This window comes from Fukomys damarensis, unplaced genomic scaffold (genome assembly GCF_012274545.1).
Source record: "Fukomys damarensis isolate Sample0158 unplaced genomic scaffold, DMR_v1.0_HiC HiC_scaffold_14, whole genome shotgun sequence".
Classification (NCBI taxonomy): domain Eukaryota; kingdom Metazoa; phylum Chordata; class Mammalia; order Rodentia; family Bathyergidae; genus Fukomys; species Fukomys damarensis.
The window spans coordinates 41,218,352-41,245,304 of record NW_022900926.1 but is presented as its reverse complement, the minus strand read 5'-3'; the positions used below and the strand labels follow the sequence as shown (position 1 = coordinate 41,245,304).

General features: G+C 36.1%; 1 protein-coding gene across 3 annotated transcripts in view; it reads right to left on the bottom strand.

Moving 5' to 3' along the window:
- Positions 1–26,953, bottom strand: part of Prkn (parkin RBR E3 ubiquitin protein ligase) — a 1,339,037-nt gene that overhangs the window by 788,665 nt on the left and 523,419 nt on the right. For 2 of the 3 annotated variants that reach the window (XM_033763332.1, XM_033763333.1), the window contains exon 4: positions 21,965–22,083. In XM_033763332.1, the coding sequence (XP_033619223.1) occupies positions 21,965–22,083 (119 nt within the window). Of the gene's footprint in view, positions 1–10,315; positions 10,365–21,964; positions 22,084–26,953 lie in introns of all 3 variants that reach the window. The other variant, XM_033763334.1, reaches the window with a different exon arrangement.

Sequence of the window (26,953 nt, the reverse complement as noted above, 5' to 3'; positions counted from 1 at the left end):
TTTGAATTTTTCTAGAGCCTGATTGATCTGTTTTGTTACTTCCTGTGCTTTGAGTTCAGGGTGTCCTGGTGGTTCACTATCGGCCTTTTCATCCTCATTTGCCCTACTGTTTGCCATCGGTGAACTGGAAGTCTGTCCTTGTGTCTTGCTTAAGTGTTTTCTCATTTTAATTTTTGTTGTCAAACTGTCCTTGGTTTAATCTCTGGATTATCACCCAAATCTTCCCGATATAGTTGTACCCTAGCTTCTGTGTCTCTAACAACCCCCGAACATTCTCATCTTCATAACATCAGAGAAAACAGCTCATCAAATCAACGGCAATGCTTTACCCCAACTGATACAATCAGTGACACATTAAGATCAAGCACAACTTGGACACTGACCACCTGTGGTAGTCACTAGTCTATCGCCCTTAAATCATTTGAATTAAATTGAAATCAAGAAGCAGTCCAGAACATGTCTGCAGTGAACAAACTTTTCAACATAGTATATTAACCATTTAATGGCTCAGACAGAGCAAGGATGCAAGACCCCTGATCTCAGTTAGTTGATTGCTGAACCCCATGACGCTGACTGACCTCGGGCTGCAAGGCCCAATTGAGTTCCCCATCCTTCTGAATGGTTGAACTCCGCAATGTCCTATTACAGGTTTCCCCCGCCCTTTTCTAAAGATGTTCAAAGTTGGGAACTCAGAAAAATACCCTTGATGACCACCTCTGTCTTTGCAGAGTGGGTCCAAAGACTTGCACAGTCAGGAGGTCTGAGAGTGCAGGGGGGGGCTTATGGGGGTTCGGGGCGCCCGCGCGGCTACCTTCCCGGCGCTTGAGCAATGGCTGCTGGATCGGGAGCAGACGTGGTTCTCCTTCCCGCGGTGGATCAGGGCTGGCCTACCTTCCCCGCGCTTGAGCGATGGCTGCTGGGTTGGGAGCAGGCGTGGTTCTCCTTCTGATGCTTCTCTTTTGAATCCCAATAAGGAGATACTAGGTGGTTAGCACCCCTGCCCTGCCCTCTGAGATTGGTGAGCTGGACAGACACATGGACTCTTGAGTAACACACAGGCTCTACCCCAAGAAATAGATTTTCACAAACAGTGACTTTTAAATTCTTCTTGAATCTAACAGGTAAGGGAGGTTAAGCAGGAATTAAAAATAAGAAAGGAATAAATAAATGACTAAATATAAGGAAGGTCCAGCTTGGACCAATGTTGATAATGTCTTATAAACAAACCAGGAAATTTAATCTTTGAATCAGTGATACAAAATAATAATAGCAACAACAAAGGAGAAGCATAAAAGGGTAAAGGAAGAAACTAAGAAAGAGTAATCAATCACTTGGTTTAGGATCCTGGTCAAATTGCCCTATGTGCCCTACGTGCATTTTAGCACTATCACTTAGCAGCTTCTAACTATCCACACCCAAGAAAGAAGTACATAAGCACAATGAGTTTCAAAGGTAGGACAGAGGCTAAAATAATGTAGTCGAGGGTCTTTATTTTAAAGGCAAGCAGAGGATCAAGAAGGTTAAAAGGTCTTACCAAAAGTAACACATCTAAGGTAAGGTACTTGGCTATGCTATTTTCAGAAACAGGAGATAAAATTCCTGATTTGGCAATGAGTCAGATACTAGTGTGGAATTAATCCTAGATTATGCATAAATAATTTAAGTGGCCTAAATTCCTAGTTTGCATTCTATGGTTTTTGTCCTTGACTCTGTTGATGTAGTGTATTACATTTATTGATTTATGTATGCTAAACTATCCTTGCATGCCTAGGATAAATCTGATTTGCACAGGGTGTATGATCTTCTTGATGATCTTCTGTATTCTGTTTGCCAGTAACTTATTGAGGATTTTTGCATCCATGCTCATTGGGGATACTGGCCTGTAGTTGTCTTTTTTGGTTGGATCTTTCTCTGGTTTTGGAATTAAAATAATACTTGCTTCTAGGAATGAATTTGGAATTATTGCTTCCCTTTCAATTTCTCTTAAGGGTTTAAAGAGGAGTGGCAATAATTCTTCTCTAAATATCTTGTAGAATTCATCAGTGAAGCCATCAAAACCTGGGCTTTTCTTTGTTGGTAATGTTTTCTTACATTTTTCAATTTCACTGAATGTATGTTTAAACTTTTTCTTTGATTTTAAAAATTTATTATATCTAATAATTTATAATAATAAACTCATGTTAAAAATATTTCTATTATATATGAGAAAATTAAAAGATGGAAAAAGCCTTTATAAATAGGGAGGGGTTGAAGGGAGGGCAGGGAAGGGGAAAATATAAGAAACAATATGTATTATGTAAAGATATAAATCTCCACTGACGAATATCATTATATTGTATACCTAAAATGTATCAATAAAATTAATTTTTAAAAATAAAAGAGAAAAGAAAATACAAAAAATATTTCTAAAGTACACGTGAATATAAAAAAATAGAGAATGGAATTCTTTAACTCACATTTTCTTCTTTTTATCTGTATTTTCTTTAGAACTATACTTAAGTTTAATACTATAAGTTATTGGAATAGTATTTCTATCCATATGTCACAAAGAATGTGTCTGGATCTCAAATGGATAATACATATGAATATTTGTTTTTGCCATTAGAATAACTGAGATACTCATTTTAATTAGGCTAAATGGGTTCCCTAATTCTATCAAATTTTCAAATGCATTTATTATTTAGCAGTGCTGTCCTGTTTCTTTTTTTTTCTTTTTATTGAGTTTATTGGTACATTTTTATATATTCTTCATTTAACTTTGGAAGTGCATATGTATCTAGGAATCTGTCCATCTCTTCTGTACTTTCCTCTTTATTAGAGTACAGGCTTTCAAAGTAGATATTGATGATCACCTGAATTTCTGGTGGATCTGTTGGGACTTCAATTTTTTCATTCCTAATTGCATGAATTTGAGACTTTTCTTTCCTGTTTTTGTTGTTGCTGTTGTTGTTAAGGTTGGCTAAGGGTTATCGATTTTATTTATTTTTCCAAAAAGCCAACTCTTAGCTTCTCTTAGTCTAAATTGCATTAATTTCTGCTATGATTGTTATAATTTCCTTCCTTGTACAAGCTTTCAGTTTGTCTTGCTCTTCTTTTTCTAGGAGCTTAAGTTTAAGCATTAGGCTATTTATTTGAGTTCACTGTGTTTTCCAGGTATAATCATTTACTGCTATGACTTTCCCTCATAGAACTGTGTTCATTTTGTCCCATAGACTGCTGTATGTCATATTGGTATTATCATTTAACTGTCAAAACTGAGTAATTTCTTCTTTAATTTCCCCTGTGACCCAATGGTTTTTCAGCAGGGTGTTATTTAATTTCCATGTGTTTGTGAAGTTCTTGTGGTTTCTTAGGCTTCTGATCTACAGTTTAATTGCACTATGGTCTGATAGTATACAGGGAATAACATCAATTTTTTTGTATTTACTTAAGCATGTTCTATCAGCATGGTCTGTTTTGGAGAATGACCCACATGCAGCCAAAAAGAATGTATATTCTGATTTTTGGCAATGGAATACTCTGTAGACAACAACTAAATACATTTGTTCTAGGACTTGGTTCAGTTCTGTTATTTTTTGGCTGATTTTTTGTCTAGATGACCTGTCTATTTGTGTCAGTGGAGTATTGAAGAGCCCCACTACAATTGTATTAGGGCTTTTTTTTCATATCCATTAATATTTGTTTTGTATAGTTGGGGGTATTAGTATTCAGTGCATATATATTTATGAGTGTCATTTCTTCCTCTTGGATAGTTCACTTTAGAAGGACATATTGGCCTTCTTTGTCTCTCTTAATCAGTGTTGGTTTGAAATGTATTCTGTCTGCAAATGAGATAGCTACCCCTGCTTTTTTTCTGTCCTCCTGTCCATGGAGAACTGTTTTCCATCCTTTTACTCTCAGTCTATGGATTAGGTAAGTTTCTTGTATACAGCATATTGTTGGATTTTGCTTCTTAATCCATTCTGCCAGCCCATTTCTTTTGATTGGTGAATTGAGGCCATTAACATTGATGGTCATAGCTGCTATGTATTGACTTTTCATTGTCATGTTATTTCCTGTTGTTGGTTCTTTTATTTTGCCTCTGTCCCATTAATTTCTTGCCTTGCCTGGTATAATTGCTCTGTTGGCCCTTATGGAGTTGTGATCTCATTTTCATTTTCCAGAATATAGTTTAGAAGTGTTTGGAGTGTTGGTTTGGTGTTCATAAAATTTCTCAGGTGTTTTTTGTCCTGGAAGTGTCTTATTTCCCATCCATTTTAAAAGAGATTTTGCAGGATATATCAGTCTAGGTTGGAAGTCGTTTTCTTTTGGAAATAAAATACCTCACTCTAGGCTCTTCTTGACTTGAGGGTTTGTGTTGAAAAGTCTGCTGTGATTCTGATGGGCTTTCCTTTGCTTGTGATTTGTTTCTTTTCTCTAACTGCTTATAGTATTTTATTCTTCTGTTGAGTTTCTGGGTTCTTTGTTACAATATGTCTATATATAAATATAGAAATATATATACACACACACACACACATATATGTGTGTATATATATGTGTGTATATACACACACACACACACACACATATATATATTTAATTTTGTTATTTTTTGGTAGCATGGCTAGTTGGAGTCCTATATGCCTCACTTATCTGTAGATCAAATTCTTTTGTTCTGTTTGGGAATTTTTCTGTCATTAATTCTGTGAACAGTTTTTTATGTCATTTGTATTTTCTTCTGCCACTTCATGGATTCCTATCAGGTTTATACTATTCTTTCTTGCATCATCTAAGAGTTGTTGGATTGATTTCTCATGGTACCTTACTGTTTTCAAGAGATCTCTCTTTTCAAGGTCACTGACTGCAATCCTATCTTCTATATCTGAAATTCTATCTTCACATTCATTTACCTTCTGCAAAAATGTTCAATAGAGTTTTTAATCTCCTGGATATCTGTTTGAATCTGTTTCATGGACTCCATTTCTTTTTTACGCTGGGCATTCAAGGTTTCATTTCTTTCCTATGCTGGGCATTCATGGTTTCCACCATGGTTCTATCTTTCATTGTGCTCACCATCTCTGTAGTTATCTGGGAAAGTTTTTCTGTTTTGAATTCTTCTAGAGCCTCATTTATCTGTTTAGTTACTTCCTATGCCATTGGCTCAGGATGTCCAGATAGTTGACTGTCAGACTTTTCCACCTCATTTTCCCCAGAGTTTACCTTTGGTGGGGTGGAAGTCTGTGTTTATGTCTTATTTAAATACCTTCTCATTACTATTTTTGTCATTTTTTCTGTCCTTAGCTTAATTCCTGGGTTACTACTTCAATCTTCTAGATATAGCTGGTCTTTAGGTTTTGAGTCTCTAATGTCTCTGAGGCCATCTCGTTTTCATTATACCAAAGAGGACAACTGCTTGGATCAAACGCAACACCTTAACCCAAGTGATACAATCAGCAACAAAATAGCATCAAGCACAGCTCAGAAAATGAAAATTTGTGGTAGTTATTAATATATCGCCCTTACTGTGTGAATTGTCATAATCGAGGACCAGCCCAAAATATGTTTATAGTGAATAAACTCTTCAGTACAGCAACTTGACCCTTTGGGATGGGGATTTAGAAGGAGTTGGGAAAGGAGCGATAGATAAGATAGAGAATGGTTAGAAGTGGGGTCAGAGGACACAGGAAGATCACACAAACTCTGGGGAGCAATTGAAGAGGAAAGGAAGACAGAACTAAACATTCCCAAGAACAGAACAAAGTAACAGCAATAGGGAGGCTAGAGACTATAATCACTTTCTTTTAAAACTAATGCAAATTGAGAAAAGGAAAAAAAGAAAATTTGAATTAGGATAGGAGCAGAAACAAAAAAGGAGAGTAATGAAAATCAAAGTGGGAGAGCGAGAGTGAGAGAGAGAGAAATAATAAGAAAAAGAAGATAAAAAAGAAAATTTGAGTAAAAAAAGATAGATAAAATTTTAATGATTAAAAAGAAAAACATTACTTTGAAAATAAAAAATACAAATAGATATAGAGTGCATCCTTCAGGATATGCATCTGTTGACACAATAGATAACATAGGAAGGAGTGTGCAGGTATAATTTAATTAGTCTCAGCAAGCCATCACCTGTCCCCTGAAATTTGGACTGATTTTTGGCTGCAAAGCCCAAATTGAGATCTCTGTCCTCCTGACTCTGAAATGTTCTACTGCAGGTTCCAGCTGTCTTTCCTCTGAAGTTAGATCAGGTTTTGATGTGAGGTGCTGGTCACGCCAAATTATCAATCTGTCCTTATCGCAGATTTTCTTCACTTTTCTTGTGGGCTTCAATTTTCATCTAGAAGCCTCAGAGAGGGTCCAAGAGATTGGCCTAAAAACCTTGCAATTTCAATAGGTCCTTTATTTGACAGTAGAGAAACTGAGGGGGTAACAGTTTCTCAGAAGCTTCCATGCAAGATCTTCACTTGACTTTTAAACATGGGGAAGCACATTGTATTCTCACAGAAGGTCATATGCATCATGGGAGGTAGCCCTTATTCAGATTTGGAACACAAGGAGATGAAGAACTAATATCATTCTTTGCAGAAGATATGGTGTTGAGCAGTCTTCTGTCACAAAGCCCAGTGTGCTGCCAAAATGACCTAAGACATGCTTCCTATAGGCATGGCACCCACACAATCTACACAGCTGGCTGAATATGCCAAATCATCTTTGGAAGGCCTAGTAATTTTGAACTACTTGAGGTATGGAAGTGAAGGAGATGTCCCTGAAAGATGGCAGCCTTTGAAGTGTGTTTTTCTTGTATGAGAAATCCACAGCTTATCCTGTATAAACTCAGGATAGAAGAGACTATAAACCTGCCTTATGATAATCCAAAATTTCTGGTTTGAAAATTCTCACATGCAGATATATTTACCACTAAGGAGACTGAAGATGGTGTCAAGGCAATAAACTGTAAAACAAACAACCATGGTGCTAATGCCATTATATGGATGTGTTACCAAGGCAAGTCCACTCTCTCTCTCTCTCTCTCTCTCTCTCTACCCCTCCCTCCCTCCCTCTCTCTCCCTTTGAACCAGGGATCAAACTTGGGACTTTGTCCTTGCGAAGCAGGTGGCAGAACCACTGAGCTAAATCCCCAGCAGGTGCTATCTAATTTCAACCATGCAACTTTGCTGGGGCCTGAAGTACTCTAGTATGTCTTTCTTCAATCCCTACCTATATTTCATTTCTGCAATAGCCAAGTAATTATATTTTCTTCTTTTAATCCCATTCATTTTTCTTCTTAGCATTCAGAAAATACAATCAAATATTTCCAAAATACAGAGGCTCATCCCACTGACCACCCAAAATTCTCTAAAATAAACTACCCATAGAATTTCCTGTGATGACAGAAATGCCCTGTATTTATAAGATAGAATGAATACAGTAGCTACTAGTCACAAATGCCTATTGAGTTCCTGAAATGTGGGTATTGAACTGTTTAGTTTTATGTAACTCATTAAAATCTAAAAATTAAAAAAATAAAATAAAATCTAAAAATTCATATGTGGCTAATGACTGCCATGTTGAGCGGCACAGCTCTATACCATTGTTTGCTAAATAATGCAGATATCTAAAATCTTATATGTTTGTCCTTTCAATCAAATCAAACATTCAAAAAAAAAAAAACAAAGTGGCATTGATTCATAAGATAATATTTAAGAACTTACCACCAAGTGGATTAATAAATACATAAAGCATCATCATCTCCTTTTTGCAATCCTTCTTTCAAAATTTCTCCTTTTAAGCATGCCCTCCCCACCTTTTTTTCCATCCTGATTTCCCACTGAAGTTAAAAGTGCAAATTTCACATGTGCTTTAAAGATTCAGAAATCTGCATGCTTGAAGTAGAATAGGCAGTAATGAGAAGTGCTTGTCTAAAATTTTTTTTAAAAACCTCAAAGTAAACCAATTTTCTCTACTTTCTAATGGTATGAATTTCTGTCTCTTAAATAGGGCATTTATTTCAAAACTCTTACACATAAAAGTATAGTGTCAAAAAATGTATTGTCTACCTTGGTCTTCTGTTAATAGCCTTAATAAAGCCTCATCTAATAAAGGCAAAACTGACATTATTTGTATTGGGCTCTGCTTCTGAACATATAAGTTGACATTTTTTTCTGTTTTGTGATATGATTTAGTAAATATTTTAACCTAAACTATATACTATAGCATGTTTTACAATGTTACAGATTCTTTCTTTTGAATAAGCTCATCTGAATTTTCCAAGCACAATAAAATACATAACCATTCAAAAAGAAAGTACTAAATTTGAAGTTGTAGTAATAGCCAATTTGCAATTTTCTAGTAAATGTCACACTACACTCAAATACACAACCTAACAATTATACCAACTCACTCTGTTGGCATTCCTACTTCAAAATCACAGTTCTCCAAATAAAAGAAACAAAAGTCTATGGCTGACCATACTGTTTAAATTAAATAAAAATAATCTAATTCACTATGAAAGTTATTCATATTGTCTAAGAAAACAACAGGAAGGATAAAAGCTCAGGTTAAGAGGCTCAGATTCCTGGATTTTCTGTGTCTTTCATTGAAAGATGTCTGAAAATCTTTCTCTCGCCAAGACAAAATGGTGAGTAATAACAGTCTAAATGACAGCAGCTCTGTGGCATCAAGGGTCCAACATCTGAACAAATATTCAGCTCCTATTATCCTGATACCATGAGATAGATTTTAATAGATAGCTAGAACATCTATAAAATGACATTTAGCAAAAAAACATGTCAGCAGCATCCACGGCCTCAACAAAGATGAAACTTCCAAAACATAAATCAAATAAAGTATAAGAACATCTTAGAAGAAAGGAATGACAGTGATTCTACACATTTAAAATATTTTCAATGCCTTGGGGAATCTATGAAGCAAGGAGTGTTAAAAATAATGATGTACCAACTAAAGATATTTAGCTCTCTGCTGAGAGAGGAGTCAATGTGACAAAATGAGGAAATCTTCCAATTTTTATCAAAACATGGGTTCAGGTTAGTACCCCATCTCATATATTTTCTTATAACCCTGTTATTGTCTATAAACCTCATAGCATTTTCTCAGGTGTAAATGGGCATAATGATGTCCATCTGTCCCAATTCATAAAATTAACATAGCAATGAAGACATAACATAGGCATATTTTTTAAGCTATGAAAGGCTCTACAGATTTAGCTGAGATAATATAATACTAGAGATTTCAATATTAGCACCAAATATAAAAGACACTGTAAACTAAAAGAGGTGCTGACATCACATGCAAATTTACAACTGTAAAAATAAGTGAGACAATTTTAAGTACTTATTTTTTAGAGTTCTTTTACACACCTAGTAAAACTAAACAGAAAGTACAGACAGTTCCCTTATAAGCTCAACTTTTGAAGTACAACTTTTGAAACCCCTCACCAACAGGGAGAAATATAGGTCTGCTTTATTGGAGATTGGTACAGATAATATGAGATTTGTGTGTGGAAAATTGTACTGTACCAATATCTCACCACAATGGGGCACCCCCTCCCCTTCATTTTAAATCAAGATCAGAAGGCCTTCATTGGAATGACTGAGACAGCTTAATACAGTTTTGCTTTCTCACATGAAGGAGAGACAGCAGGTTTAAATCTGGTCTGAATACTATGTGTACATCTCAAGGACTGGTTACTGTAGTTATGCTGGGCTCAGCACGTGATCCTAGAGTTGTTAAAATAAAAGATTTACAAGAGTTCTTCATGGAAATTGAGAAAGAGCTGAACCAAATCATTTTCCTTTCAGCACAAGAAGACTTCCTAGAAGGTTGAGGGGACTGAAAGAGAGAAAGCATGAGTAAAAATCAGTTAAAAGCAGGAACTGAAAACTAAGTGATCACTGGAGGAGAGACATCAGCTTATTACAGATGAAGGTGAAAATTCCCATGGCAACCTTTTTACAACCAGTACAGCAGCCATTCAGATACCACCTATCTGCTTTTCATACTCTCTTGTTCCCACAAACCAAATACATTCCCCACAACAGCATCATTAGAGCAAGGACATTTTCCTTCCCCTCTTCCTTAGCTCCCTCATCTTCCTTCAGCACTAAGATATCAGAAACTGTATGGGACAAATGTGATATCAGTGCCAGCTCAAGGTGAGAAAGGAAAGGATACCCCATCCCCAGCCTATCATCCCATTTGCAAATGCCTAGCTGGAAGCAAGCCTAGCAGGTGTTCGTGGAATGGTTTTTATTTGGTTGGTTGGTTGTTTTCCTGAGTTTGTTATGTACTTAGAACTGTATTTGAAACTTAAACTTACCATTTGGTCCTTGCAGAACCTGGCATCTACCAGAAGGAGATGAAACTGCCTTTAGAAGAAGACACAAAAGAATCATCAGTAAAAGAAACTATCTTTAGATACAGCACAACAGGCTATGCAGTTGAAGTTCCAAAACCTTTCTGGGAGCAGCCTTGCAAATATCACCACTAGGCATTGAAGTTTAAGGGGCTCAACATTTCCCTATGTGAATGCTTTTGTCTGGTAGATGCCACATCTACTACCCTGAATTGTCCTTTCTACCATATTTTTTGATTCTCCAACTTTACTACCATAATTTTGCCACTAAAAAAGTTTATGTGTACATTTTGCCTTTTTCCTTTCTATAAGTCAGGCTTCTTCACAAGAATATTATGAATCAACACCAGCTTGTGTATGAAATCCCTATGGCAGTTCAGACAGTTATCTGCTGGCCTTGCACCAGATAATAGTAAATTCTAATGTTGGTATTTATCTTTCAGTCTCTTGCCTTAATTTTAGTGACTGAAGAAAGAATTTCTTTGAGGTGAGGGGATATTTCACCCTTCTCACACTTGAATTGAGGTAAGTAGAGAGATAAAGATCTTGGAAGCAAATGATGTTAACTGCTTTAAACATATGAAAAGCTTGGTTTTGTTCTGTTTTGAAAGAGAACCAGAAAAATGGGTGGAGTCAAATAACTTTCAATTAAAGTGGTTTTTAAACAAAACAAAGTCAGGCTATTGGGTGGTATATTTACTCTGAAAAGAACTGATCCATTTCTAAGATTTTCAAATAGAAGTCAGAGGACCAAACACCAAGTTTTACATAAGAGCAATTCCTGTACTAGAATTTTATATTTAGATTGGATAAATTAAAAGTCCATATCTAATCTAAAAGTATGAGTAGGTCATGATATATAGTGATTAAAATCCCATACATCAATTATACATTTATTCCACAAAAGATCTTGAACCTCTTCTGTGTACAATTCACTCTGTTAAGCCAAAGATTCGCAAGGTGTACTGCCTGACTCTTGAGCCTGAACCACAATGGAACACTTAGGAGGGTCCCAAATTCCAGAGTCTCTATTACCTTTGTGGTTATACTTTATTAGCTGAACTTGTATAACGTATTTTCTCTGTATCTCTTTTTGCAATGTTTATCTGTTTACATAAACATTACACAATTTATTAGTTAGATCACATTTGTTTACACTGACCTTTTCCTAAGCTACTTTAAATAAAGATAAAGACAAAGAGAAGTAGTTGCATGGATTCTCATTTATTTTCAGCACATTACACTGAGAAGATAATACATTTGGCCATAAGATGATGCTACCCACTTTAAATTATGGCCATATCTGATTATTTTAATTGCAGATCATTTTGTAGACAGTAGGTCACTCCATACTTATTAAGATGACTTTCTAAATTAAGATGAAGTACCCCATCCATAACTGAAGATTTACAGCATAGAAATAATAGAATCATTCTGAAATTGGACAGAAATATAATTCTTTGAAACTCAAAAGGAGAACCCTTAGCTCCATCACACTAACAAGTGACTATAGGGCTTAATTTTGCTCAGAGATGAAAAGGGCCATACACTCTGGCTTCATTAGTAGTTTTTGCCAATAAAAAAAAAAATGTGTGTGACTAACTACACGCTTAAAATGTCAAAATCTATGAGTATTTCCCCTCAATTTTCAGTTTCCTTTTTCTAAGTATACTGGTACTAGTCCCTTTTCACTTCACTAAGGAAACTTCCATGTTTGAGCTCTTCATCTGTTCTTGAATTTTGATCCTTACTTTAGGAAATGTAGTCAGGTAAACTTGACTCTATTCAGGAAAAGGCTGCAAAGTCTCAACTTTTCATTTGTCCTAATAAGAAAACTAATGTAACTCAACACAAGTCTTTGAGGAAGAATCTAAACTCCTCTTCCCTAGGTTTAATTCTCAGTTTGGTTTCTCTCTTACTATGAGATTTAAGTAAAGTCAATTAACCTCTCCATTTCCCATCTGGCATTAATGACACATTCATGCACGTAGCTTGATATTCCCAGATGGAAGATAGCATGCATGCATAAGTATAAATGCTTTTGTAAAATGATGCAAAAACATATCTCACTGCTGCTCTGCATTCTCTGGTCTAATTATGAAATAGAATTTATATTGTAAATCCCCATCCTGCATCTTTTATTAGCACTGGGTAATGTGCATGCTTTATATATAAGGGTCTACCATACATTACAACAAGACAACTGAATTCTATTTCTATCTTTTTTAGTGAAATTTTTGAGCCATTTACTTTCTAATCAAAGAATAAATAAATTAACCCCCATGTTTTGTTTCCACAATTCTTGATGAAGCTTCTAAATGATGAATGGAAAATATATCAATTTCATTTTGGAGATAACCAAGAAGTAATATCTATGTGTAGAAACAACCGCTGTAAAACACTACATTTCACATATGAACAATTTCAAGGCTGATCAAGTCTCTTTAGCATAGGTACAATTTTAAAAATAGGGCATGTATTAGCAAAACGTCCACACAGTAATGAAATTGATTTGATTGAAGACACCATGGATCAAAAAAGGGGAGAAAATAGGACTAATCTAAGCAAATCAAGCTATACTGCTCTCTTTTGCAGTTCTGCTTTGCATCTACCTTTGTAATTATCAGTGGCTATATATCCCAGTTATGAATCACTGATAAGTAAGAACTCTATGGAAGCTCCTGATGATTACTATTATCATCATTATTTTAATGAAATAGACAAGTACGGCTGTCTCCACCATCTTCCTGCCTTGCATATAGACTTGATGCCATGATGCCCCGAGATGTGCCAAATGGGTAGTGGACAGTAAAGGAGAAGAATCTCATTGGTGTCTGAGAAAAAAAATGATGCACTCATGAGTTTGTTTCTGTTACAGTTTGACCCCATTGCCAGCAGGCAGCATTATTAGCCAAAAAGCAAAGCAGCCCAGTTTTTAACATGATGCATGCAATTGTAATTTCAAATGAAATAAAATACGTAGAAAACATTCTTTGCAAAGACTTTTTCTTTATGCCTTATTAATATTTGAGGCTATGAATTTGTCAAAATATTCTAGGTTATTTCAATAAATAGTTCCTTTATAAATATTTAAAATTTATCACCCTACAGTGAATACAATTCTAGGTAGCTCAGCTAATTCTCAATTAAATAAATTAAGAACTTCATGCTACTACTCACTGACAGATTTTGTAAAATTTTTAATATTTTTTACAAAAAAGTAACATTGGCATTATCTACTACTTCATTGTGATAATGGCATTCACATACATACAAAAAATTTTAAAAGTATTATTCAAATAACATAGCAACTAAGAGAAATATATAGATAAAGTGCTGAGCTTAGATCGTTGTTGAGGGTAAACAATAAATTATAGTTATCAATAATATTTATCTCCCATTATGTACATATAGTGAAACCATGGACTTTAGAAGTAGTGCAATAAAAAAATTAACTTACTTTACAATATACATATAATTTTTCAAAATTATATGATTTAAATTTCTTCCCTACAATTTTGAAAATTGCACACTGGTAACATAAATCAGCATTACAGGGGTTATCAAGGTAAATATAGTAAGGTACTATTCACAACAGAGGGCAAGGTGACTTACTGGTCCATACTATACCCATCTCCTCAGGCCCTCATGATGCTAAATTTGGGGGTTCCCATTCTAAAAATATTCTTGGAGAATATACATCTGTAAAGATTTTGTTTGTTTGTTTGTTTGTTTATTTTTCTTTAAGACTTGTAAGTTAAATCATTACCATTCATTATATAAAGAAAAGAAGAAAAGGAAAAAGAAAAAAAGGAAGCAAGGGAGGGAAGGGAAGGGAAGGGAAACAGGGAAGGAGAGAAAGGAAGAAAAAAGAGAAGGAAAGGAAGGAAAGAAAAGAAATAAGAAAATCAGTTACTATTACAGAGAGCCCCTCTTTTAAAAAAGAAATTAAAAGTGACCACCACTGGGGATCCAGATTAAAATAATTAGCTAGATTAAAAAGCCCATAAATTATCAACCTTGGCCAACACTTCCATAGGCTTTAATTAATTGAAATCACTACAACTAATAACCAGACCAAAGAAAATTTTAGTTGTGAAATTCTAGGCATATGACAAAGGTTCTGAATGCAGTAAGAACCTCTATAACAGAAAAGTAAGAATGAGTTACTTAAAACTACCTGCAACTCATTTGAATAATATTTTGCTTATTTCCTAAATAAATATATATAGCTGCTCATGCCTGCAGTGATATATGTCTGTCAGTCCACCTACCCCTGAGCTCCAGCTCACCTCTGAAGCTTCCCCAAAAGCCTACTGAGGGACCTCTTGCTCTCTGGATACAATCATTACAAAATATCCTAAGAGGGATGTGCTATCTAGGATTAGTATTGCTAAAGAAAGTAGAGGATGTCAAGTTCAATTTGAATCCTAGATGACATTTTTTAATCTTAAAAATTGATATAGTTTGTCCTATGCAGTACTTGGGACATAATTATACTAAAAAACATATGTTTGCCAGGGATTTAGCTCAGCGGTTTGGTGGCCTGCCTTGCAAGAGCAAGGACCCAAGTTTGATCCCCAGTACCAAAAAAAAGTGATGCTTATTATTTTTCTGAAATCCTAATGTACTTGCAGATCTTATACTGCAAAGTGCTGAAAGAGGCAGTCCCACTGGGGCCCCTCGGTGCAGTGCCAGGTAGGCTGGGCTCATTCCTTTCCAGTCCAAACATGTAAATCTGGCTTTGCCAGCCTTCCTACACAGACTTTGATGACATCCTGTATACACTTCCCTCAGAGCCTTTCCTGAGTCCTTCTGACTCTACAGTTTTCCTCTCATCTAGGAGTCTCCCCACTAGAACAGTAATGGTGAACCTATGGCATAAGTGCTGCAGCTGGCTGTTCGTTATCACTGAAAGCTCTAAAAGGTTCATCAACACTGTCTGGAAAACTCAACTGAGTGTTGGAGGAAGATCTAAGAGCCATTAAAACAATAATATTTTTCTGAAAATTGAAGCCTTCAAGCACATAAACCAGCTGTGTCTTTAGGTGTATGGCCTGTGGCCATTTGTAGGAGCTAGTTCGCGGCAAGCTGGTGAAAATCAGATTCATCAAAAAAGGCTTGTAAGTTAAATCATTACAAACATTAAATAGATGATTCTTCAAATGGCCAGTTTATCTGGTATAATAATTGATTCAAAGGTCATTCAATTATCTGTAAAATGTAGATCTTGATCATTGGCATTCTGAGCTCTTCAGATCCTCTTCCTGCCCCATAATGTGCTCCTGTTGAGTTTCCTCTCTGTCCTTCCCTAGCAGGGGGTTTCCTCTATTTGTAACCCACTGGAATGGAGATGGATGAGGACCAAAGAGCACAACCAAGGAGGCTCAGAAATGTGGAGGGGAGAAAAGCGCAGGAGGCCAAGGGAAATCTCGTCAGAGCAACAGGGGGAGCACACTCTAGAGTGCACTGCCCCCATCCCCCATGTCACAGATGCCATTCTGCACGCGTCCTGCTCACTTCAACCCTGAAGCTGATGAGGGATAAATCCATATTCAAACCGGTTTCTTTGTAGGCCTGACATTATAACAGGAAGGAAAAGCAAATGAGGATTCAAGTCTCACCCTCACCATTGAGACAGCAAAAATGTGGTTTCCAAAAAATTCAATTATTGCAGGTTAATCTGTCTAGAGACTATAAAATGCATCAGAAATATACAACAAGCAAAGAGGTGAGAAATGCATTTTTGGGCAAAGATGCCCCATGTTAAAACTAAATAATAAGTTTAGGTATGTTCCAAAACTAATTCATCACATAGATGTGAGAGTAGGTGTTGACAATAAGAGAAGTGAGTAGGCTCTTGATCAACAATTAATCTGTAACAAATATTATTTAGACTGTATTTCTTAATAAATTTCCTCACATAAATTGTTCCAAATCTATAAACCAATTTTAAACAAAATCCATCATGCCAGGTATTATACATCTTCTTCTATTTATTGCACCATTTCTTATCAGAAATCTTTTAGCTGTAATGTTATTCTAAGGCAAAATATCTCATTAGAGTGGCAAAGATAAAGTCCTTTTTGAGATAAAGTAATTAAACTGATGGTAGGGAGAAAATCATCCAAACTGCATGGCTGCAGCAATCTCCTGGCTTCTGATTAAGTTTAAGATTAATAAACGGAATGCACAGAAAAAGATGTTCATGGTAGGGAACTCTGGTTTACCTAAAGTTAGTGCTGGAGAGATTAACAACATGTAACATTAATCAGAACAATGGTTCTAGAGGACTTTGCTCCCAAACAAACATCCCGAGGCAAACTGTTTTATGCTCTCCCCTTTCCATTGCATCCATTTTCTCCTCTAAGCAGTATTAGAGACAAGAACTTATTTTACTCTTCAAATAGCTTTAACAATTTTTAAGCCTATTTTCATTTAAAAAGATGAGTCAGTTTCTTCTTAGCATAGAAGCTTTCCTTGCTTGAGGAGGTCCAGTTCACCCAGAATGAGGGCAATGACCGGGACAATGGTGGTAGAGAGGGACAGGGCATCTCATCCTCCTTCAAGAAAGCACTATCAGGACTTAGGAGGGGGCGACAGGGGAGAGGAGGCAGGGGTGTCAGCACGATTCTTACAGATAGACTCCTCCTGGTCAGTGTCTGGTCTAACTAAATTTACCTCTCAATTATTAATATAAAATCTTTGAAAGTGCTTTTGTTTATGTAAATAGGGGCTAGGGAAATTTTTGAGAGAAATAATGAAACCAATTATTTTATATTATCCATTTCACTGCCCATGAACACAGAGACCTACAGCCATGTACAAAGCAACTCCCCTGGTGTGCTCCAGGCTGTCTCTTTTCTATATAGACCCAAGTGGACAATCTCAGAACAAGTAGTTGAAAATTGAATGCTTGCCATGTTTTCTTAATCAGCTGTGTTCACTATTTTACAGTGAACATTCACATTTCTGAAGCATATTTTGTTTTAGTTGAAACCCTGGTCAAGGTCACCATGAAATAAAGAGATTTTTGTTTGCAAATGTAAGAAGGTCTGTTGTGTGAGTTGATTCCTAATTGACCATTGAAATTGGGTAAAAATTATGGGATTTTGTTTGTTGATCAGGATGTAAATGGCTGAGGTCCAATTTTCTTTCAAATTTATTATGGGCATCATATTTAATATGAAATATGTTCAATCTCAAGCATTATGTATAGAGGAAGCTTACTGTTACATGTAAAATTTAAGTAGTATTAAGGAAATACTGGTATTACATGAATGAACACCAACAACCAAAAGATTTTGAAAAGATACCTAAGACTTGTCTCTTCTTTACCCTGAAATATTTTCTCTTGTGAAAATCCAGGACCTCCTGTGTATTACTGCCAAAGCCTAAACTCACAGATTCACACTAATTATAGCAATATGATGGGCCAGCTGCTCCACAGAAGTCCTACCTGGAGATCCTATTCAGTGTGTAGTTTCTGTTATTTGAATAGTTATTTCAAAGTGAGTACAGAAAAGTCTGATCTCTGCTATGAGCCAGTTGTGCTGCATCTCACAACTGTACTAAAAATACAGATTAAGTAAAAAATTTTAAACTATCTTTATTGCCTAACTCATTAAGCATATTGTTCCAAGAATGATTTTCAGTACAAGGAAAGGAGTTAGATAATAGAACTCTGATTACCAGATTTGTACAGTAGATATTACATCCTAGAAAAGGCTATGGCTTTGGAGAAATGCAAAGGAGATTTGTTTTTAACTGCTGGCTCCAACATTTATTAACTGTGTGACTTTGAGCTCCTAACCTCATGGAGTCTCTTTATTAAAAAAGGTTAGGTAATATTATCTACTTTACAGGTCTTTCATGAGAAATACAGAAAAACACACTATAAGAACATAAACTTATAGAAGGAAATCAATAAATTGTAGCAATATATCAAAATTCACATGAATATTATACAATGGACCCTCAAGTTATGGCTGGCCTGACATAAGAACAACTTGGGTTACAACAGGAATTTTAGTTTTAACTTACAAAGTCACGAGGTAAGACCTGAATGCTGGCTACTTGTGCTTCCCGATGGTTCAGATACAGATTTTTTTCTTCTTTTTTTTGGTACTGGGGATCCAACTCAGGACCTTGTGCTTGTGAAGCAGGCAGTGGAACCCCTGGCCCTTACAGATACAGACAACCCTTAACAAGCTCTGGAAGGAACATTACAACATCCTCTTTTGTGTGGGGCTAATTGAGAAATCCTGGGCCAATGTCTCTCTAAGGACACTGAAATCTGCCTGTATACAAGCAGAGAAAATTTGAAAGCTGGCTAGAGGAGTCTGAAACTTCAATTGACCAACTTGGGTTATACTCAGTCCTTATGAATGAAATGAGTTTGTAAGTCAAGAGTCCATTGGAATTATAAAATGCCATATTAAACTTTTAAAGGCTGTTAATCTGTGGAATCAATGCATGAAAGTTCAAATACAGATGTCAGTGAATTAACATTACTTGTTCTGTTCAATACTATGGGCAAGGCACTATGTGAGGTATACAAGACAAATCTCAGTCATAAACTAATAAGTTATCTGATCATATAAAGCTTACAGACTCATGGAATATAAAAAGGTAAATGGACAATGGTATGGGGTGCAAAACAGGAAATGAATAATACCTGCAGCAATGTAGTTGAAATTTTGCCGATTGGGGTAGGAAACCATGAAAGGAGAAGCCAGTTAACTCTAGAAAAAGCATAATAGAAGGGCCATTGATGTGCAGAGCAGTGAATAGAATAAGGAGAATAAAAATTGAATTTAAATATCAAAATGAAGCAGTTCTAGGAATTGATTAAATCAAAAGCAGTCACAGGGAGAGAATCTGAGACAGGATGAAGCCAAAACCACTGAACAGATGACTTGATCATCTCCCAGGATGCTGGTGCAGGTGAGAAAGGTGCCTGGACTTTATTCCAGAGAATGAGGGGAAAACAGCAGCTGCCTGAGTATAGAGATTAGAGGGCTTTTTCTTTTCTGAAAGGAATAAGCAAAGGCCTGGATTTTCATTTTGAAGTATACATAAACATATATGCACACATGCATCTGTTTAAACTTATGAATGAATGATAATACAGAATAATGTAATAAGGACAAGGCTTTAACATTTCTAAGGGTCTTTTTGGGGGGGGTATTTATTTATTTTGTTATTAGGATTAAGCCCAAGGCCTTCAACTTGAGTTACTTTTTAAATTTTTTACTTTGATACATGGTCTTGCTAAGTCACTAGGTTGGTCAGGTTTGACTCAAAATTATGAACCTGCCGTAGGGGAAGCAGGAGAGACCAAGATATAATCCCCAAGTTTATAAGGCCATGATTTACTCCTTTCAAGAAGGCCATACCTCCTAATAGTACATACAACAATAATGATAGTTCTCAAAACCTCATCAGCTGACCTTTGGGAAACATTTAGATCTGAAACATAACACACTGTAAATCCTCATTCTTCTAAATCTAAAATGGGGCCACTAATAGTATTTAGTGTGTTGGTACAAAATAAGGTAATATGTGAAAAGAATTTATCTTGAAGTTTAATAATAACTTATTATTGCTCTTTACATTTAAAATACACCAAGAATTTAGTACAAATATGTTAACTCTACTGTCTGAAGCAATCAGGACTGTAGTATATAGATTAAGAATAGGAGATGTGCTAGTTCCCGTGCTACTGAGGATTTGTTCATAAAGTCTTTTCCTATGCCAATGTCTTCCAGAGTTCTGCCTAACTTACCTTCCAGCATGTTTAGTGTTTCTGCGTTAATATTTAGACCGTTAATCCATGTGGATTTTAATTTAATGCATGGTGAAAGATAAGGGTCCAGTTTTAATCTGTGGCAGGTTGAAATCCAGTTTTTCCAACACCATTTATTAAAGGGGCTATCTTTCCTCCACTGAGGATGGTCAGCTCCTTTGTCAGAGATGAGGTAGCTGAGTACATCTGGATTTGTTTTTGTGTCTTCCAATCTGTTCAACTGATCCTCAGGCCTGTTTCTTTGTCAGTACCATGCTGTTTTTATCATAGTGGCTTTGTAGCATTGTTTCAAATTGGGAACTGTTATACCCGTGACTCAGGAAAGCATGCTTATTAGGCAGAAGCACTGGCCAATGGCAACTCTAAAGAGTCTACTCTGACTGCTCAGGACAAACTTGGGCAGCATTCACCTATGAGGTTTCCCTATATACTAAGTGGATTTCCCCATATTCTGTATCTGAAATGTTGTAACATAAGGAACTATTGAGTCACATTCTTAGTAAATCTGCAACTTTCTCAGACCCAAGAAAATGGATCCATGATTTATATTTTTTAGGTACACCTTTGAGATGTTTTACAACACTCCATTATTTCCACTCTGAAGAATATTATCTCAAAGCTCTACCCACAATGGGGGTTTCCCTCTGATACCTAGGACATTTATCTACCCCAGAACACCTGACTAGTCCAGCACTTTGTCTTTTCATATCTCGTGCTTGCACAGTTATGCTAACCAAACACCCTATTTACCCCTACTCACCTATCCACATCACATCCTATTCAGATCCTACCGAACTACTATATTGAAGCTATGCACTGACTGCCTGTGTGTTTCATACCAGGGGTTGGAAAACTTTTTCTCTAAAGAACCAGAGAATAAACATTTGCAGCTTTATAGTCCATTTGCTCGGTATCCCAAATGCTCAACTCTGCCCTTATGATAGAAACCCAGCCATGAGAGCAGGCACAGAAAAGGAAAGAATTGAAATCTCATATAATATCCATGAGTCGTGCCATATTACACCCTTTTTGAAGTTTCAAAGCCATTTAAAAACATAGAAACTCTCTTGGATCTAAAACTAGCAGCAGGCCATAGTGGACTTTTGGTTTGCTTTCTATGCAGACTATTTCTGCTTTATGTTTTGTTTTTTTAATTGGGATATAACTTTCATTAAGTAACCTTCAGTATGCCATTCTTAAACGATCAGTCCAACAGATTTTGGAGTAACATTACATAGGTCCAGATGTAAAACACGTCCAGTAGCCTAAGGGGCTCCTTCATAGTCTCTTCCAAAAGAACCCCCAACCAAAGCTTAGTGCCTTTTTCTTATAAAAGTAATCTCAAAAAAAAAAAGTCAAGGCATAATGGTACACACCTGTAATCTGAGCACTCAGAAGGCTGAGGCAGGAGGATTGCTATGAGTTCCAGACCAGCCTGGGCTCATAGTGAGTTCCAGGTCAGTCTCAACTACCTAATGAGACCCTGTCTCAAAAAACAAAATAATAATACTAATAATACTAATACTAATACTACTAATAATAATCTCTATACTTTCTTTCAATAGGCCTGTGTCATGGAAGTGGTGGCATGACTCAACTATATAAACTTTTACAGGTAGAAAAAAAATCAGAAGGCAAAGGTGCATTCTTAAATGAAACTTCAAGTATCATTAGCCATTGCAACCACATGTAAGAATGTCTTGTATTTTCAACAAAGTGATATAGATCAGAAATCCCAAAAGGCAGTTCTGCTTATTTACACTTATTTTGCTCAGCTGTGACACACTGATCCTGGGCATCCTTACCTGGGCCAAGGTGAGGGTGGTTTGTTTGCAGGTGGCACACTGTACCCGGAGCTTTCCTGGCTGTACCCTTTGACAAGGGACTTTGCAGTAAACATAGAAGCTGTTGTAGGTTGCTGCACCTGTGGGGAAGAGAGCAGAGTGAAAGCAGTCAAATCAGTGTTGGATCCAAATTGAGACAAGAAACTCTCTTTAATAGCTTTTTAGATGAGAATTTTAAAAAGCAAATCCTCAAAAACATTTTGAAACATTAGTGGAATATTCCAAAGAGTACACAACAATTTAATTTAGAAAGTGTAGTTTCTGTTTAAAAGAGTGAAAATCTTTTCATTTCCTTGCCAACAGCCCTGTGACTTACTCAGCAAAATAAGCAACCTGCCACTAAGAGAGCTGGCCAAGAGCATTTGCAACACAGTGGATTTCAGCACTCTCTGCCATAGAAGTTTTGAAAAAGGACAGAAAATTTAGAAACTACAGGAAATTTAGAGATTACTGCTCTTAAATTCTATTTCATGCTTCTGTACACAGTTTTGAAGACTTCAGATATTTCTTCTTAAAAATCTTATGTGTAGATACAAACCAGCCCATTTCTCATGATATGAATGATTTAGTCATTTTGCTGAGTTTCCAGGAAGAAGCTTTGCAAAGATATAGTCACACATAGAATAAAACAAGAGCCCTGAACTCAGAGGACCTTAACTGATATATCTGCCCATGTGCAGAAATGGATGCTTCTTATTTCTGTAATAATCTTACACAAACAAATGCCATTCAAATAATACATATTCAAGAATAAAAGGTGAACAAAAAACAATTTAGTGGTTAAACATTTCTGGGGCCAGGGATTTAGCTCAGTGGTTCCACTACCTGCTTCGCAAGTGCAAGGTCCTGAGTTTGATCCCCTTTACCAAAATAAATAAATAAATAAACACTTCTGATTATTTCTCTGAGACATAACAAATCAGATACAGTGCTATCATCTAAGCTAGGGAGATATTTTGGCTTGTTATATTCTTTCACATCCAAAAAGAACTAATTTATCTGAGTGTGGTCTCTCATGCCTGTAATCCCAGCATTTGGGAGTCTGAGATAGGAGGATCCCTGTGAGTTCGAGACCAGCCTGGACTACACAGTGAGTTCCAGGTCAGTCTCAACTACATAGTGAGACCCTGTCTCAAAAAAACAAAAATAAAAACAATAGAAAGTACCAACTTTATTCAGAAGCATCTACTAGTAAAGTAACTAATTTTTACAATCTCTAAATTTCTAAATAACAGTTTTTTCCTTTAATCATTAGCATTGCTGGGTAGGTCATAATAGAAAGTATCATGGTACAAAAATGTATTTAAATTTTTACTGGTATCAGGAAAAGCATCTAGAAATAAGTATTTCTATGAATGAAAACGTTTAGCCTTAAAAATGCTTACTTATATTGTACTACAAACAATTTGAACAAACATAATGGGCAATAAACCAAAGACTAAAGTCTTATGACATCTTATTTGTTTCATTAATTTACAGGAGGAGCCTCTGTTGACAATTTGGACAATAATTTCTTAGCTATCTTTATTAATATCATAAGTGACAGATTTTGGTAAAATGCAAAAAACATAAAAGCATCGAGTTTCATAATTTTCTGAATTACTTGCAATATATCATATCATTGTCACTCTCCACAGATGAGTTATTATTATTATTATTATTTATTTTTTTGGAACCGGGATTAAACTTTGGTCCTTGCACTTGTGAGGCAGGCAGCAGAACCACTAGGCTAAGTCCCCAGCCCACCACAGATGAATTATTTATCTTCTAGTGTAAAGGGGAGGCAAAATATAAATTCATGTTTGTACAGATGTTAAATTACTTTTGTTTGATGCTTCTTTGTAGCTTTAGTGCTTATGGGCAAGATACTCAAGTCTATGAATTCTGCACTGTGATCAGTAGATATAATGATTACATAAAATGTATTTTAAGGTTCATATGTATCATAAAATCTACAGTACCATGTATTAATATTATAGAAATATTTATAGCATAATAAATGAATGAATATCAAAAGAAAACAAGAATTGCTACAGTTTTAATGTAATAAAAACTTTGCAAAGGCAGGTAGGAGCCTTCACTTAAAATCTTTAATGGTAATATGAACCAATTCAATTTCACAATTTTTATAACCTACAGTAAAGGTTAAACATTTTAAAATAAGGAAAAGAAGAAACAAGAGAAGCAAAAATGTTGCAAAGGATGCAAGACATTAACACTGGAAAGAGCAGATTAGCAACAGTTTGCAATATTACAAGAAGCATGGCAGAAATTGCAGGGAACTAAATGACTCTTCTCTTTCCCTTAGGGCAATAGCAGTGCTGATGATATTGTTTCAGCTAATAATATATTAAAGCTGAATATGAAGGCAGGGCCACCCTTCCCCCTTTACATGCTTCAACCTTCGCTGAAGTCCTTGGGAAGTTATTCAGGAAATGCCGCATGCCAATATCTGTGCCCTAGAAGCACATGAGATGATGTGCAATCCATTATACATTGCTTCCCAGAGCCAGCCACAAGTTCGGGATTAATAGCCAAGCTGAGGAAGATCAAGGTCAGGCCAGGCCTGGCTGCAGCGCATTTCAGGCTGTTAGCTCCACTCAGCCAAGTGACTAGGGCTTCAGGTAAATCATGAGGGCCTCTTTTCAGAGTGGCTCCCCTACTTATTTGTCTGCATAACACAATTTAAAGTTGGCAGGCTTCTCTGTGTTGTGATGTGGCCTACAGTACACTGGACAGGAGTAAAAACAAATAACTTCCTGACAATTTTCTGGGCAATGTTCCCATTTGCCTGGCTGAAAGGCCTTCGAACTCTTGCATGTGGAACCATAACTCCCAAAGGGATGGCAAGGCAATTCTGTGAACAACTTCAGAAGCCTTTCTCTAGGTACATAGCTCTCTATATTCAATAAAATGAATCTTTCCCTTTCACTTCTTTTTTGACCTTAAGATCCTTTATCTCTCATCATATACTCTTCATGTGACTGCATCTCTCACTTGCGTAAAATAAAGCAGGTATGCTTGCCTTTACAAGACTACCTTCATTTTATCTAATAAGTTTAAACCTAGAGATCCAATGCTTTTCAATTAGCATCTTTGAACACTGGTACATTTGAGTGTACTCTGTGTGTGTATGTGCTCACACCTATAGATATATCTACATATATTACATATAGACACTTTTTGGCTGAAGCATTTGTAATCAAGTGCTATATATTTTGATTTTTCATCCCTCCCTACTTCAACATCCTAAAACAGAAGCTTTTATTTTCACATAAAATCTGAGAAGCTGGGCTGGGGATTTAGCTCGGTGGTGCCATCACCTACCTTGCAAGTGCAAGACCTGAGATGGAACCCCTGAACCAGAAAAAAAAAACAAAAACAAAAACAAAAGAAAACAAAACAAACAAAACAAAAAAAACTGAGAGGCTTTCGGTAAATAAATATATGAAAAAATATTCAGCATCACTGGTCATCTGAGATACGCAAATTAAAATGCTGACATTTTATTTCACTCCAGAAAGAATGGTAGCTATTAAGAAATCACTCAATAACAAATGCTGGAGGAGCTGTGGGCAAAAAGGAACCCTTCACTGCTGGTGGGAGTATAGACAAGAGCAACCACTGGAAATCAGTGTGGTGTGTTCTCAAAAAACTAAAACTACAGGTTCTATATGATCCAGCTATACCTCTTCCTGGTATCTTTTCAAAAAAATTAAAAGAATCATACCACAATGATATATGCACGCCCATGTTTATAGCAGCACAGGTTATAATAGCTAAATCTTAGAAACAGCCCAAATGTCCATCAACTGGTGAGTGGATAAAGATGTGGTTTCTTTATACAATGGAATACTAGTCTGCCATAAAGAAGGATGAGCTTCAGACATTTATAGATGGATCTTGAGATCATACTCTTAAGTGAAATAAATTGGACACCTGTTTAAATGCCACATTGTTTCTTTGGTGTGAGAAATTGAATGTTGAAATAAGGACTGTGATGTATAATATATAATGGATGTTGGGGAATGGGAAGAAAGTGTTCAAAATGGGAAGATGAACAAGGGAGGAGGAAGGGAGAAAGGAAGGAAGGGACAAGAAAAAAACAGAGAAGCAAAGCTTTTGTACATGGGGGGGACTTTAAAGGAGGAAATTGGATAAAATTTGTAAAATTCAGAGAGGTTTTTAAGTGACTTGGTTTGTTCACTAGGTCTATACATATAATAATCAAACATATTTCAAGTATACTTTATAGAATACCACATGAGTTAGCAAGCTATTCAGCGATAGTGTTGGAATGCCCTTGGTTAAAGCAAGTTAGGCAGTGTCTGGTGAAGCTGGGATAAATAAATCCCTGAATATGGCATTCCACAGGGCTCTGTGCTCTACAGGAAAGTCAGGATGGACACATCACAGGCCAGATATTCTTGAGAAACTGCACTTCTCAAAAAGAAAGAAAGAAAGAAAGAAAGAAAGGAAGGAAGAAAGAGCAAAAGGAAAATTAGAATAATTTAACCTATTGTATAATATTTGATATGCAGCAAACTAAACAGGTAAAGTTTAAATCAGCTTTCTCAAATGCCTCTAAAGTAACTGGTGATATAAAGTCTTCCCTTCATGGCAAACCATGAACAGGCTTATATAATTATTTTATCAATAATTAGTCCACTTATATAATGATAAGTATATTGCTTTCAATCAGAAGTACTTTTTTCTTGCAGGACAGTAAAAGCTCAGGGAGCTCAGAACCCTTGGAAAGGACTGGCTAGTGTGCACATTTTAAAGGTCCACAGGTTTCTGCTATAATACATTATATCTTGTACTTCAGTTTTCTCTCTCATGTTGCCTTATTAATGTTAACTGTTAGACAAGTCTCCACGTCTTTTCTCTTGGCAAAAAAACAAAACAAAACAAAAATGCTGAAATCATTAAAAATATGCACCACATAAT